The sequence below is a fragment of the Squalius cephalus genome, assembly GCF_949319135.1.
Source record: "Squalius cephalus genome assembly, chromosome: 9".
Classification (NCBI taxonomy): Eukaryota; Metazoa; Chordata; class Actinopteri; order Cypriniformes; family Leuciscidae; genus Squalius; species Squalius cephalus.
Window position 1 is genome coordinate 19661405 of NC_137130.1, and position 16241 is coordinate 19677645.

Below are 16241 nucleotides of genomic sequence, written 5' to 3' on the forward strand. Positions count from 1 at the left end.
ATCTCTTAAACGGTTCTCTTAGGTAAGGGAAACATTTAAGTGTTTCACGACAGCGATCCTGGATTCACGTTATAAAAGTCTGTTGTTGCCATAGATACGCAAAACACTAACACGCCGCGTCGCGTCTAGAACAACTGTATCACACACCGGACGCGCACTTTCTCAGATATGGCCAGCAATATTGTTATGTTATTATGTTTAAGGACATTATGGAATTAAGATAATGTCTGTACGTTATGTTATGTTATGACTGTACTGTACAATTAAATATAATCGTTGCTATAAGTCTGCAGTCTGAACACTTTACTTCAGAGCGTCCGTTAACTGAATGAATTGAGAATATCACCTGAAAATCCGATACACACTAATTGTAGCCTACATTTATTGAATGGTAGCCGATTTATGCACATGTAAAACATATCCCACTACTGAAAACTCCCAGTTGCAAAAAAACGCAGTGCTATAAGCAGTTGTAACACCGCAGGTAAAGAGTGGTTGCGATGTGTGACATGGTCAAGGTCGCTCTCTAGTTTGTTAGCGATGTATTGCGCAAATATTGCGCGTCGATCAAATCGGTATTCTTGCAACAATTTTTCATCGCTAAAATGGTCCAAAGGGTTCTCCCTATCCCTAAAAATTCTTCTTGGCACATAATGATCTTCAGCTGGTTCCATAAATTCAGCCATGTCGTCTTATTTTTGTCCTCGTTACTCTTAAGGTTACGATTTCCAAACCTTAAGTTATACTTAGGGAAATGACCGTTAAGGGGTTTTATGCAACACTTAACACTTTTTAAGGGATTATTTAAGTGAAAAAACAGCATTTAAGGGAGATTCTAAGTGTTTATGACGTTTCACTTAAAGAAACCCTTAAGTAACACTTAAGGGTTTTTTTCTGCAACACCCTTAGGTTTAAGGGAAACATAAGGGCAAACTTAAGGGAAAATTACACAAGGTGCTTTATGCAACCGGGCACTGGCACTTTCCCCATTGACCATTTTGCCCTCGGACAAGACACCTAACCACAAATCCCACAATAAACTGCATCTGCAAAGTTGGTGCAATCTCAAAATGTAAAAATGCAATATGGAAGACAAAATTCAAAGACAAAGAGTGAAATGGATGGGTTTAATATTCTCACAGTACCATATGTGCCCATTGTTTCAGCACATATGGAGTGCACTTTTATTCTCAAGCTGAAAGAATGTGACAGTGGCCAACAGCTGGTACGTTTCCTCTACTTTTTCAAAACTACTCTGCGTGAGAAACCAAGAAGGCAGTGCAAAACATCTGAATAGCAGACAGAGATGCACTGTCAACAAAACATTTGTCAGACAGTGGAAAACATCTTAAATACCACTGTGTGCCTCCCAAAATAAACTGATTTAAGCTGTCGGTTGTTTCCACTGTTAAACAATTAGTTTTTTTTTTTTTTTTGGCTATTATAAACTCAATTTTTCCTTCACTGTAAACTCTGCCTAATAATCAGATTTTCATAAGCTTCTTTTTCTAACAACAAAATGCAAGTAAACTTTCAGTTATTTTTTCACTGCATCAACATAAGAGAATATAGTTTACATAGTATATAATTGTATGCATGGCCTTAAAAATGAGACTAGTGTTAAATATTGCAAGAAGTCATTTCGATTACCTGATGTGCCAAAATTTGTAATGTGATCACATTGAAATTACGCATGAAAAATGTGGTGATTTATTCCGATGAGTCATTTTGTACAACTTTTGAAATGAAAGTCTTAACCATCACAAACCATCGTCTTCGTTGGACCGAAATTACACAAAAGATCAAATTTTGAACTAACATCAAAACAGCACAAACGGCCTGAACAATATATTCATATAGTGGAGTATTTATGCTGAAAAATAATAATTTACGATATTGACAGCAGTGCCATATTTCAAAGCAGATGTAAAATTTGTACAAGTACAACCATTTGGAAATTGTCCTATATCACTGTGGTTGATGAGTTCAAGAAGCAGAACAGAGAAGAGAAAGATGGCGGCTCCATCACTGAGCAGGATAGATGGATGTGTGTGTTTGTGTGTGTGTGTGTGTGTGAGTGTGTGAAGGGTCCTGGACACCAGAGGGTTTTTTCCATAAAACTGAGTATCTGAGAGGTGTTGAGGAAGAGGATGGGAGAGAGTGGAGTGCTTATCAGTTCTCAAGAAAAGCCACGTAGTCAGTGAGTCTGGCCAGCTGTTGTTCGTTTGGAACCAGAGAGACAGGGGGCGGATCTGGAGAGAGGGGAAGGCAGAACAGAAACATGAGAGGAGCGGGGATTCCTTCAAATCATCTATGATCTGCTCTATAACACATAGACATGCGAATGTAAACAAAGACGTGCCACAGAATAAACGCACGAACATGTGAGAGAGAGAGGCTGTTGCAGATGCAAAAGCACAAGAAAGAAAAATGTCATGGCAACGGTTGAATTGATAAACTTCAGCTGCTTTTAGTGAGAGCTGCAGGTCATCAGTAATGGGAATAATTTCTCAATCATCAGTTACTCAAATGCATTACAGACATCTGCGCTGTCTCACGAGGCCCATGCAAAAACCCAGATGCTGCTTGTTCCTGTTTCTTTGTAATAAACATGTCTCGTAAAAATGGTTCTCAACAGTTACAGGCAAACACATAAAAAGCTGTGTGCACGACAATACAAAACGCAAAGAGCAGCATGATTCAGAACAATGAACAGAAGGTGACCAAAAACGAATGAAATTTTTGCCATTTACAAAATGAAGGAATCTTCAAGAAACTGAGAGCCAATCAGAAACGAACATGAGAGCAGGATGAAAATGGAATTGGAGTGAAGTCACCCATTCACATGCTTGTTATGAAATAACCATGCAGAACCATTAACTCAATGGAACAAGGTTTTTATACAGAGGAGGGGCCATGAGTAAAACCTTATGGAGGAATGAGTCATAGAGTGGACAAAAAACATATGTTCTTGTTGGTTATAAGAAGTGAAACAGTGCCCCCACCTGGTTTCTGTGGCATGATCATCCTGGTGTTTGGATCTGCGTGCCACCCATGGCTAACTACACCTTAAGTGAAAGAAAAACGTACATTTACATTACAAAGTGCTGCACAATAAAGGGTTTGCACATCTCTAAACCAATACAAGTTGCTTTTGCAGAAGATCAAGAAATAGTCACAGACAAAATAAACTTCTTTTCTAGTGATGACCAAACACGTGTGAAAAAACTCCAACAGAATTGCAGGCATGTTTAAATATATTTCTTCAAAATATTTGATTTACATAAAAATCATCATATACATATACATATATACACATATACATACTGTATGTGTGTTTGTGTGCGTTTGTGTTGTGGCACTCTGTCTAGGATTATATACCTTTAACCGCCTCTTCTACAGAGTATCCCACAAAGGCAGCAAAGTCGTCTGCACTGATAGAGGTGTAAGCTTGAGCTACAAGCCCATATGCCCTCCTACGGGTGGACTCTACAAGAAACACAAAATGCGAGAAAAACAAATTAGAGGTTTTCCAAAGGTGGCAATCTCCCAAATGTAATGCTTTTATTCAGCAAGAACTGACAGACTTAAGCAACACTTGTTTTCAACTTAGTTTATTAGTTCAGTTTCTTTCTTAAATAAAGTGCTGCTGTACACAGCAATCAAGAAAACCAAACAAAGACAATACAAACACAAAAACATAAAAGAATATTATTTAGTTCTCTCCTGGGTCAGACTCAAAAGCCAAGATGTAAAAGCCATTTTAAAAGCATTCAAAGTGGGGGCAGAGCTGATGGAGAGCGGTAAGTTATTCCATAACCTAGGTCCGGTTATTGAAAAGGCACGATCACTTTTTCGCTTGAGTCGGGACCGTTGTACCTGAAGCAAAAGTTTCTCTCAAATTCCTTACTGGCTGGTGTAGAATAACAAGATCTGACAGATAAGAGGGAGTGAGGCCAGTTACAATTTTAAAAATCACTGGTCAATAGTCTAGCAGCAGCATTTTGAACCAGCTGCAATCGATTCATCCCTGCCTGGTAGAGTCCTAAATACACAAAATTACAATAGTCCAGACTGGATGATATAAAAGCATGGACGATCATCTCCAGATGTCTAGAATCGCATAGGTTTTATCTTAGCAATAAACCTCAGGTAGTAAAAAACTAGTTTCCACCACAGCATTAACTTGTTTTGCAAAATTCAAGTCTGGATAATTTTTTTTTTTTTTTTTAATTATATTATATTATATTATATTATATTATATTATATTATATTATATTATATTATATTATATTATATTATATATACATACATATATACATAGAAGAGTTCAGATGCAAAAGCCTCTAAGTGCCATCTGAAATTTTCTTCTAGAATGATAATTTATATCAAGCTTGTATATTTAAATTCAGTAATTTCACTTAAATGGCAATGAAAATTAGCTATTATTGTCATTTAAGTGAAATTACTGAACTTAAATATACGAGCTTGACAAAAATGATCATTCTATAAAAAATTTCAGATGGCACTTAAAGGCTTTTGCATCTGAACTCTTCATATGCTCTCATTTAGGTGCAGTAGGACATCTGGGAAAATGCTAACTTTAGCCTGATAGCACTAAAAAAAAAAGTTTTTTAAAAATGCCCCGCTGACCAAAGCCACGCCTCCTGAAAGCATTAACGTGCACAGCCCAGAAGACCGGAGACAACGTTACTGCAATACATAGTGTGTCATTCACAGGAGAGAAAACTTTATAGTACAGTTAGTAACAGTACTACAATACCAAACAAACAAATTCTTAAAAACGGAATTAGATGCAGCAAGTTTTCGGTTTGTTTAGCTAGCAAAACTTGTCAGTGTGTAATAATATTTCTTGCATGCCAGGGGTTCCACGATGGTTGTTGTTGCTTGCCTGCCATTCTCGCTCTGTCTGCACAACGTACGCAAACACGCTGATGACTTGCGTTTACAGGCGGCGCAGTGGTATGCAAACACACACTGACCAACAGGGAACACATGCTATAGGATCGTTCGGACCGAACGCAACGATTCAACAAACATTCTATGGTACTACGCCTTTTACAGACAACATATATTCATAAAAATGCATTTAGACCGCTTAACAGAGGGGTTGCAGGATAATTTGGAGGCTTTCAACCAGCATAACAAAAAAAAAAGTTCTACGAATCACCTACGGCACCTTGGCTTTAAGTGGAGAAAATTCTTAGCATTCAGCTCATCCAGCATTCAACAGCCTCAAGACACTTAACAATGCTGGAAGAGGGGACTTATCAACCGGGTGTAATGGGACATACAGTTGAGTGTCGTCAGCATAACAATGTATGAGATCTCATATTTCCTGAAAATAGACCCCAAAGGTAACATATACAGGGAAAATAGAATTGGGCTCAATATGGACCCTTCTATTATAATTCTCAACTGTAATAAATCAATAATAATAAATCATACTTGACAGGGCCGGTTATAGGCATGGGCAAGGAGGGGCAATGCCCCCCCAAATGCCGTGACTGCCCCCCCCAAACGTGATGGCATGCAAAGATCCCAAATTTAAAAAATATTTCAAGAAAAATGGTCAGAGTGAGCGCTCTCTGCTCTGGTAGATGCATAGGGAGGGCGTGGCCAGTCGCTTCACCGGCTTGTGTTTTCACCCTGTTTTGAGTTTCCTTCGCCGTCAGTCACTGAAATTATTTGGTTACTCTTTCTGTAAGCGTGTTCTCATTCCCTCCATATCTCTCTATCGCTTTCTCTTGTAATTTGCACCGAGTGACGAGTCGAGTATGCGCCGATTTCTGGTTGCTAAAGCTAGCACTGGCAGCAGCAACGAGGCTGCTAGGGCATTAGCTGCAGCAGAGACCGAATCACCCGGCTCGTCGGGTGATACTGCTCCTCGACTCGCTACAATTTCTTCTAACCCCCGTGCCCAGTCCAGTACCAGTACACCTAGTTCTAGTTGCACAAGACCCGCAGCCCCCGTCGTTCCCAGCCCATCCGTGGCTGTTGCGGATGAATACAGCCTCAATTCTGGCTCACGAGAAGGCCATAACAACAGGTCTAGATATGGACGCATTTGTTAGGACTTTTGCACAGAAAAGCAGACGACTGATGCTATAATGACTGATATAAGCCATGCTGTGTACAGAGCTAAAGAAATGAAAACAAAAAAAAACAAAAAAAAACAAATAAAAAAGATTGAAATAAAAAACGAAAGGACAGACAGACAGATAAAAAAAAATAAAAATAAAAAAAAAAAAAATAAAAGATAAATGCAGCCTCAACAGGGCACAAGCCAGTGTCCTATTTGTGCCGGTCCCAAGCCCGGGTAAATGCAGAGGGTAGTGTCAGGAAGGGCATCCAACATAAAACCTATAAGACAAATCAAATGGATCAAAGGAGCTGATAGATTAGAGCTGGGCGATATAGGATTTTTTCATTTCACAATATATTTTTTCATTTCTGGCCATATCGATATATATCACAATATAAATCAAATCACTATATTTGTCAAATTTAAATGTTCCGTTGCTCATAAGTGAGATGTGAAATCATCAGCAGCTTGTTTGGATTGAAATATTTCTTTCCTGTCATAGATTAAACCTGACAGACATACTGAAGGAACATGACAACTTTCAAAGCTTTATTCTGAGTGCTGAGAGATTGTTGAGAAGGAGCGACAAAGTGTGGTCGACACTTGTAATTTCATTTCCCTTCATTTATTGCCTCACAGCACAACTTTTTCAGATAACTAAAAAAAAAGTTACACATATTACAAACTAAACAAAAAGTGAAGGTTTTCAAGTTTCAAAAGATAATATTGTCAATATGAAATGAATTAGCTAGGAACTAACAACAAATTATCAGAATAATTGTTTTTTTTAAACAAAAAATCAAACAGAATATAGATACATTTTTGTTTAAATCCTTGGTGCAAATTAGAGCAGCTTTCAAAGACAACATAAACTAAATGAAATGCTAAGCTATTAGCAGTGTCAAGCCAGATGTTAATTATTTTGTTTAGAATCAGACCAGAATCAGGTGTGTGTGTGTGTGTGTGGGGATTTTTGACTGCTAGGTTATATTCTGTGTGTGAAGGCTTATTTTATTTTAATGTTTAAATCTCTTTGTTTTTTTTTCCCTCTTATGGTATAACGCTGGAGTTCTCGGTAAATTTTTCATCAGACGGAACATTAATGTTCTCCGCTGCCCGGTCGGCTCCTGCAGCCCAGACATCCACATGTGTACCGCTTGCTAATTCACAAGTGCTGTAGGTAACAGTGGGAAGTCTGGGAACATGGCTCTGTTCCCACAATGATTGGTTCGGCACAGCGCTACTAAATTCTGATTGGCTATTCTTATGTCTATTTTAAAAAAATTGGACAAATGAGTTCTATGCAATAGTCTCATATTTCTATCGAGAAAATGTTATTTCGCGATAGATATCGTTATCGTTTTATCGCCTAGCCCTAAGATCAGGGGTAGCTGGCCAATAGAGGGCGCTAGGGCGCCGCCCCCCCATGAGCCAGACCACAGTTTATGAGCCACACTCATTAAATAAATAAGTAAATACATACATAAATCATACATACAAATTGTCAGTATTTGTGTGTTTAAGATATTAAATACACCCAGTATATGTGAAAAAAATGACAGAAATTAAAAATGTCTGCTTTTTCAACACGTCTCCTCCACCTGCGTGCACGTCTCATCAGCTCTGGGGCGCTTGAGAAATCGCCCCAGAGAGGCGGGTCTGTGGAGCAGCTTAGCCAATTGTTGATTTAAGATATACATGTTTGACATAAACTGTAGCCAATCAGCGAGCTCAAATCTAGTCAGCTATGGGCGCTTTTGTTAGCGCCCCAAGCTGCGCGTGCCCGCCCGCGCACGCGCTCATGCGCGCCTATCTCCATCAGACAGCTATCGGCCTGGCTAGCTGGATGCATCATGCTAATGCCTTGTTTTGCTTTCCGTGATTACTTTTTAAAACAACATGGACAGTTACCGAAGTGAGGGATCTGTCTGAGAAAGTAACTAAACTTTTTGAGTTAAATTTCAAATGCAAATGGAAAGTTTGTGCAATTTGTTTGTTTTTGTGTAAGAATGCTTCAGTCTTGTAACGTTAATATGGCATTAAATAATTACTGACTTTTTCACAGAGCACTGGTATCATGCAGTTTGTGTTAAATTGTGTTTGGGTGGTTAACAATAATTATTTGTAATATTATTATAGATATATGAATAGATGAACTGATATGATGATAGTATAGTTAGTATAGATTTCTATGCATTTTAGGGGTTTGGGGGGATTTGACACCCCAAAAATGACTTGCCCCCCCTGATATTCTACCTGCACCCCCTAGTGGGGCTGGCTGAATCCGGCCCTGATACTTGATAGTGTTCCAAATCAGCATATGAGAATGATTTCTAAAGGATCATGTGACACTGAAGACTTGAGCAATGGCTGTTGAAAATTAAGCTTCGCCAACACAGGTTTCCAAATATATGAAATTTATCATATTATCAAATTATACATATATTTTTTTACATTTTGATAATATTCACAATGTTATTGGTTTATTATATTTTTATTCAAATAAATGCAGCCTTGGTGAACATAATAGACTTCTTTGAAAAACAGCCTAAATCTTAACGACACCAAACTTTTAATGATAAAATTAGTTGTTTGTGCGAAATGTGTGTTTAAAGTTTTAAATCTTACTTTACATATAAATATTTTTAAGTGAAACAAACTGAAATCATGTTTATTTAAACTTTCAAGTTGCATTATGCATTGAGAAATTAGATTATTGATTATTAAACAAAAGTACAATAATTTTGCTTAAAAATTACTTTATAGTGCAATTAAGCAAATTGAGATGACAACAGTTGCTTTTAAATGTTATCAAGATTGAAAGGTGATGATGTCTGTAAATGTATTTGTTGTCACACTTCGAATTACTTAAACAGACTTTAAGTAATGTTGTGAAAGCACTAAAGGAATTGTGTGACATTATCTATCAACCCAAGGTTAACCTAAAGAAGATACATGAAAAACAGATAATTTATTTATATTCCTTTGTTTGCTATAATGGAGAGAAGTACGATTCAAAGGCTTACAGACACTTCTAAACACTTTAAGCCCTTGAACTAAATATATAGCAACTCTCATAGCAACAGTGTTTACTAACAGCTACTGGTATGCAACACCAAGGAGGTCAGCATTGAATACAAGACTGTCGTTTGGAAATTACAGGCAGACAAGAACATGTTATACAAGAATGACCTCTACAGAAAGAAAAGCAGATACACCCAATGTGTGAAAAAAGTTGGTCTTAGCACCTCACAAGCAACAAGAAACCTTGAACAGAGTTACATTTAGGGGATTTATTGTATGTTGCATGTTTATTTTTAACAACAGTCATTCCAAGTGCTTGTCAATCCATGATAGACAACCTGATTCCTCACTTGCCTTGACCCTCTATCATGAATAGCAAGAGCTGCTGAGCAAGGCAGTGCTGGGGGGAGGTGGAGTGGTGTCCATCTGTCCTATTCTGGTATCCTACCCCAAGGTCCCCCCAGCCATATCTCATCTTCTTTCCTTTTAAAAATAGCATGTGCCTTTAACCAGAGAAGTTGAGAGTAAAGAGTGCACAGAGTTCACTTGTAAACAGTTACCTTTAGAGTAAGTCCAAGACGCTCTATTTAAACTGCATCCTTAAATGTGTAACTTGGTTTATACATCTAAAAAAAACAAAAATAAAAATAATAATAATAATAATAATAATAATAAAATTTATAAATAAATAAACTCAAATCTCAAATTTGAAAATTTTATTTAATACCAAAGCATTAAATCCACATTTGAGTAAACTGAACAAACAGACCTACATAACCACATTTCGTGAAATGACAACAATGATAATTTTTTTTTGTGAAACAAATGTGAAAGTATGAAGATAACTTCTAAAGTGACAACAGCAGAATTTTAACTACATTATAAAAAGTATAAAAATGGCACCTAGTTAATCTGAAATATTCTTATGATGATACGAGTTGAAATGCTGACACTGCTTAGCAGTGATATACGAACATTTAAAACATCTTTCTCATTGTCACCATCCTTGCTTGATCTTCTTGTCGTTCCACACATCCTATTTGACCTCCAAGACACTCTTCCTTTACTGCAACCCATTTACTCCTCTTCCTGATCCTCAGCATCTTCAAATTCCTCCTCCTCATCTGCTCCAAAGTCCATCTTGGACAACAAAGTTTCCACATGTTCTGTATCCAGAGTGAAATGGTCCATTCTTTCAAAGCCTGGCTCCGGCCTTTCTTCAGCAAGTGAGCTCTTCGCCGCATCCTTTGTCTGGACAATCAGATTCTTGGAGGCCTGCAGGAACTCTGCGGCACTACTTTGCTCCAGCGCCAGCACTGCAGTGTCTGTTAACTCTGTGGCTGCCTGAAGACGATCCCCATAACGCCTAGCCAGACTTCTGAGGGCAGCTACCTTCTCATCCTGCTCCTTGCCAATACGTTCCAAGAGAGCATTCTTACGCTCCTCCAAGGCTGCGTACAGAGAATCGAAGCATTCACCAAGCCTTTGCTTGGCACATTGAGCATTGTCCTGAACGACTGTGCAGGCCTCCTCCATCTGGTTGAGCAACGCCTGAAGGCGACCGTTCCCTGCCACAAGAGCATCAATGGCGTTACTCAGCTCTCCCTTTTGAGCCTGATAGACACTAGCAAGTGGTGACACCTCACAGTCTTTATGTTGGCCAAATACCTTACACATAGAGCAAGTGGGAGTTTGGTGAGTCACGCAGTAGATGTTGATCTTCTCGTCCTCGTGCTCTTGGCACAATGGCTCCTTGGAGCTTTTGGGTTTTATCGAAGTTTCTGTGGTGGTGTTTCCACCACCTCCACCCTCCTGCTGCTGTTTGTATATGTCAATTATGTTCTCAACTAGAAGATTTCTCTGAAGTCCATGCACGCCATGACGATCGAGAACCACTTCAAATCGGCAAGTAGGGCACCGGAAGACACCACCGGAGAAACGGTAAGGGTTTCGAGAGTCATAAAGATCACTAGCACATCCTCGACACAGGTTATGTTGACAGGGCAGGATCACCACCGGTTTAGTGAACATGTCCAGACAGATCGGGCAGCTCAGCTGTTTCTCAAGGCTCTCCATGGAGCCAGGAGACCCTAACAAAGAGGCAGTTCGCTGAATTTCCATGTCGGTGGTCGACTTGTCTCCTTTTACTTTACTTCAGCCACTCCAGTGGCTGTCTTCTCAAAAAAATGTGAAAAAAATAAACTGTGGCACGGCACCAAATGATCCCTTGCAGTTATCAGATCTGTTCTGGGGCTCAGTGGCCCTGGTCTTTATACTACCCTCGGCCAGTGGGTGACATGCCATTCCCCCAACCAATCAGAGCACACATTCCTATCCACTTGTTTTCAAGATTCATTTTTGGAGACGCAAAAGCCCCCACCCCTTTACAACACATGTGTTGTGTCATGATGATACCATAACACTCCTACCCTTTCCAGTACAGTGAGATTTCAATGGTGAAATATTTTGAGTGGTGACAAACAAGTTTCATGTCAAGAAAACAAACCCTGTCTGTTACAAAAACCCTTTGACTTTTCATGGCTAATTTCTTATTTCTTCTTCTTCAGAAGAAGAAAAAAATGCCAAATTGTACACTAACTCTAATAAGCTCCTGCATTCTTTTTTTTTTTTTTTTTTTACATTTTCTTAAAATTCTGAGGAATAGTATTTTTGAAAATATATTTTATTTTGAGGAACAACCCATAAATCATTCAAAACGCATAATTTTTCTAAATAATTTCTTGTTCAAATGTTCTTTAGTAATTTGTTTGTGAAAAGCAACTGTTGATGTCCTAAAACACAGTACATAGGGAACCCATGAACACATGGAAAGGGTTATTTTTAACCTATCCTTGGCCTGGGTGGGTGCTGACACGTGGGGATCAAATGAAAGCTGTGTTTTAACATGAACCCTGAAGATACAGAGAAGAGATTGCAAAAGAACTGTTGCTGCCTTAGAACAAGAAAAGGATACAACAAAATGTAGCATTTAAATGATAAAGTAACTTCCACACTTAAATTGTCCCTACAAGCAGTCATCATTCGAAGGATTCACACTTGGCCTATGAATAGAGTTAAATGTCTGAGCTAAGTTTAGTCATGAACCACTTGAAATTGCATTCGAGAGCAAGATATGTGCCACTTCCTAGGGTAAATTCTAATTTCTTTTTGCACATCTATCCATATTTAAATGGCGTTTTTTTTTTTACACGCATATAATTTACAAATTTTACTTGGAAAGCTAAATCACACAGATAATCATATTCTATGACTCGATTGGTAAATCTGGCCGATCTCACGAACCAATTGCAATTTTATGACGTAAAACCGTAAAAAGTTCATTTAAACATTGGTAAACCGAAATATTAGTAAACCATAGTAAATCGCACATATTTATTTAGAGCATAAAGTTATGTGTAATAATTCTTGTGAAAAGTGAAATTACACGCTGCTTGGCTAAAGCCATTTTTGTGATCAGGATGCAGTGTTTTCCAATGTCATTTGAAAGTTCAACCAATGGAAACTGGATCTCTGTTATGGTGGGTAGGAACGATGTGTGAGACCAATCAGTAGGGATGCACTGAAATTTCAGTCGATAACTTTATATAATGGTATTTTCGGTTTTTGGCCGAGAGAAAAAATATATATGCCGCCCCCGCCCCCGCCCCTCAGCGATCAGCGCTCAGCGATCAGGTTTCACTCTCGTGCAGCATTTTTTGTAACTTTGCAACTTTCTCTGCTCAATGTTCTGCTACGTCTGTTCAAATAACGTGCCAACATGAAATTTCTCTGTAGAAGACTTGTTTCTGTTTGCAATAGCCCTATACTGTACTGTAGCATGGTGTGGTATAGATGTGCTGGGTAAAGCTGGTAAAATGACACTACAATTTCATTCTCTGCTCCCCACTCTGCTCACATGATCTGATAATAATAGCATGGACTACATATTATTTTGATAATTGGTCAAAAAATAAATCTGATTATGTTGCACAGAACTGAATGAGGAATAATATATTGAGATTTAATATTATTTTAATATATTTTCTGTCCAATTTTGGTGTTACTTTAAATAAAAGTGTGGTTATTTTATCTTATTGGCTTGTACTTTTTAAACTCAGATTCAATAAAAGTCTAATATTAACATGTTTTAATACTAATATTAATAATAAAAAAACTTAATTTAAAATATGAAATTAATAATTATTTTAAAAAAAGTCATTTTCGGTTTTCTGCAGAGTGCATCCAGAATTTTCGTTTCGGCCCAGAATTTTCATTTCGCAGCATCCCTTCCAATCAGACACTGTTTTATAGCTGGAGTGCGCTTGGATTGCATCGGTCGCTCAGATTGACAGGTCTTAATTTACCATGCGTCATAGAATAGAAGTGCACATCTGAAACAGTGCTGGAAGATAATCACAAATCAACCAGAATCTTTTTACTTGTTTCATATTCTGTGGAACTATTAAAGTGGCCCTATTATGCTTTTCCACTTTTTCAACTTTAGTTAGTGTGAAAGTTGCTGTTTGAGCATAAAAATATGAACGATAAAATGGTGGATCACATCTATAATGTAGGGAAATTACAACAAACATTGCACTCTGAAATGTCCTGTGAAATATGTGCTTGCAAAGTCTGTGCATGAAATCCATACTGCACAATCCTCTTGTTCATTAACATTGTCAGGTTCTGACTTGTCAGGGTCTCGAATTGGTTTGAAATTGACGCCATCCGTAATATTTACACTAGAGAAGAACTCTCTGTTATGGACGGAGGGACGGCACTTATCCCGAACACGCGCAAACCGGTGCCAATCACAACACACTGGGCCAGCTAATCAATCATAGCACTTTTAGTATTTTGGAAGGAGGGCCTTCATCGAAACAGGAACTATATGGCATGTTCGAGCCAGACTGGGAAGAGAGGTGTTGTAATAATGTAAAATATGTGAAACAATGTGTTTTTTGAACAATCAAGCATGAAAACTTATTCTAGTACACTCCAAAAAGAAAATCAAGACTTTGTAAAAGGGCATAATAGAGCCACTTTAATATTTTTATGCTTTGTGGTGTTTACATATGCAAGTAGTTCTCATGTCAGTAAAACACATGTTTAGAGAGGTTTTTGGACTTTTGATAAAAAGGGTACCATGGTTCCAAATGTCCAAAAACTTTTGATTGCTTTGAGATATCAACACAAAATTTGTAACATAATGTACCTCCGTGTACTTGATACCTTGTTGTTTTTGTTTGTTTGTTTGTTTGTTTTTTGTAGAATTATAAACCATTATTTTAAGTATGCCACTTGAAATCAGGAGAAATCATTATGTATGCCACTTGAAATCAGGGTGTAAGGGGATTAAAACCAAGAAGCATAGTCATGATTACAGCAGAAACACCAAAAATATCGAAGATGGGGGGGGGGGCTTTTTGTAAGAAAACCAGGGGAACTTCATGTCAGAAAAGTTGAGAACCACAGTTTAAGATGACCAACCAACAATTCATTAATCACACTGTTTCATTATTTAATTATAACATTATCAAAGCCAGTATATAGACAGCTAAAAGGAGCTGTGAGTCTACATCTGGCCAAGCACAGAACCCTACAATTTCTTAAATGTCAAATCGAATTGAGGATTTGTTTAATTAAACAGACAAGAATAACCACAGAGCAAATGAAAAGTTCAAGACAAGTATACCCATCTTCATTATAGACTTCATTTTAGGAATACAGCATAAACCCCAAGCCACATGATCTCAGTACCTTGTAAAGCTTCCATCACAGGGAGAATGCTTTCAGACCACTGGTAAGCAGCAATAGCAGTGTAGATCCCTGGAAAGTCTCGCTGCCAGATACGCTGTCCTACCGCCCATATAGCCGCCAGCTCTGGGTTTGCCTGTAATTAAAATCTGTATCAGAGATCTCAAATTTATTGTGCTTTATGTTGGACTAATTGGAAGCAAACATAAAACTCACTGTTTTGATTGCTTGGGGTATCCGTTTCCAAAGGTATCTAGCATTATTCCTGCATAAAGCAAGTGACTATTATGACAATCAACTGGTAATTTAAATGTAACTTATATTAACATCAAATATAATCTATGTAACATACTCACATGTCATTATGCAGAAGATACAGGACTAGTAACTGAGAATACACCTGAGGTGTAGCAATGCCACCGGGAGCCTACAATACAAGGTAACATGCTTTAAAATGAATGACATTTAGATTTAGGAGATGAATATGACAATTTGTATAAAAACAATCAGTCATGCCTGTAACGTTAATAACAAATAAACACGAGCACAAGGAAAACTATTACTACACACAAAACTTCATAAACATTTACACACAAGTTCCATACCACATGAATGAGTTTAAAAGTCTCTATTTTATCTTACACTGATGCCTAGAGCTGGCTTTACATGACTAATGTTGTTCAACTGACAGACCCATATACTTTAGCTGTTTAACTTTAGCAGATAACAAACATCCGCAAAATAAACGCATTAATAAATCAATATATCTGTCTGCTTTTACCTCCAGTTCTTGAGTTTCAAACTGCAACAGCAGCTTTTCATCAGGTTCAGCCATCATGACAGACACGGGCATCTTTTACAAGAGCTTCATATGCTAACGGCTAAGGAAAACAAACCGCTGCTGCTCTGGCTTTGCGACGCCACACTGACCCCTGCTGGACTGGAGAGCAAACGACGCCACCACGCCTTACATTTTTGTATAGCTGAAAAACAAAAATGTGAGGACTGGAGATACAGGTGGCTAGTTTTACTCCTATTAGCACGTATATTGATGGACGTTACAGAGTCGCTCTACTTCCTTCAGAGACCCATTTGTGCACAGATATGAGAAGGCTTAACAGCTCACTGAACTGCTCTTCTCAGAAAAGCATAATTGTGAGGTCAAATTTGATTGACTGTCCTACTGCTAGGCCAGCTGCTCACTATGTTGTCAGAAGAGCGTGTCTCAGTGTCTATAATCCACCTCTCTTAACACTGCACTGTATTTAGAAGCTTCTCCTAAAGATTGTTACAGTGAATGCTTACACATGGATAAGTCCTTGCGTTGTATGTTTAAAACTTTCTGAAGTTGCAC

At 38.1% G+C, this 16241-nt stretch overlaps 2 protein-coding genes across 2 annotated transcripts; both read right to left on the reverse strand.

The window, feature by feature from the left end:
- Positions 1–1108: 1108 nt before the first annotated feature.
- Positions 1109–15988, reverse strand: cops8 (COP9 signalosome subunit 8). Its single transcript, XM_079881524.1, has 7 exons — positions 15669–15988; positions 15244–15314; positions 15104–15152; positions 14891–15023; positions 3382–3489; positions 3006–3068; positions 1109–2252 (listed from the first exon to the last, which is right to left on the reverse strand). Exons 1-7 carry the CDS (start codon positions 15738–15740, stop codon positions 2173–2175), a joined length of 576 nt encoding a protein of 191 aa, XP_079737650.1. The 5' UTR covers positions 15741–15988; the 3' UTR covers positions 1109–2172.
- Positions 9832–11844, reverse strand: trim63b (tripartite motif containing 63b). Its single transcript, XM_079881515.1, has one exon. It carries the CDS (start codon positions 11249–11251, stop codon positions 10208–10210), a length of 1044 nt encoding a protein of 347 aa, XP_079737641.1. The 5' UTR covers positions 11252–11844; the 3' UTR covers positions 9832–10207.
- Positions 15989–16241: the final 253 nt, after the last annotated feature.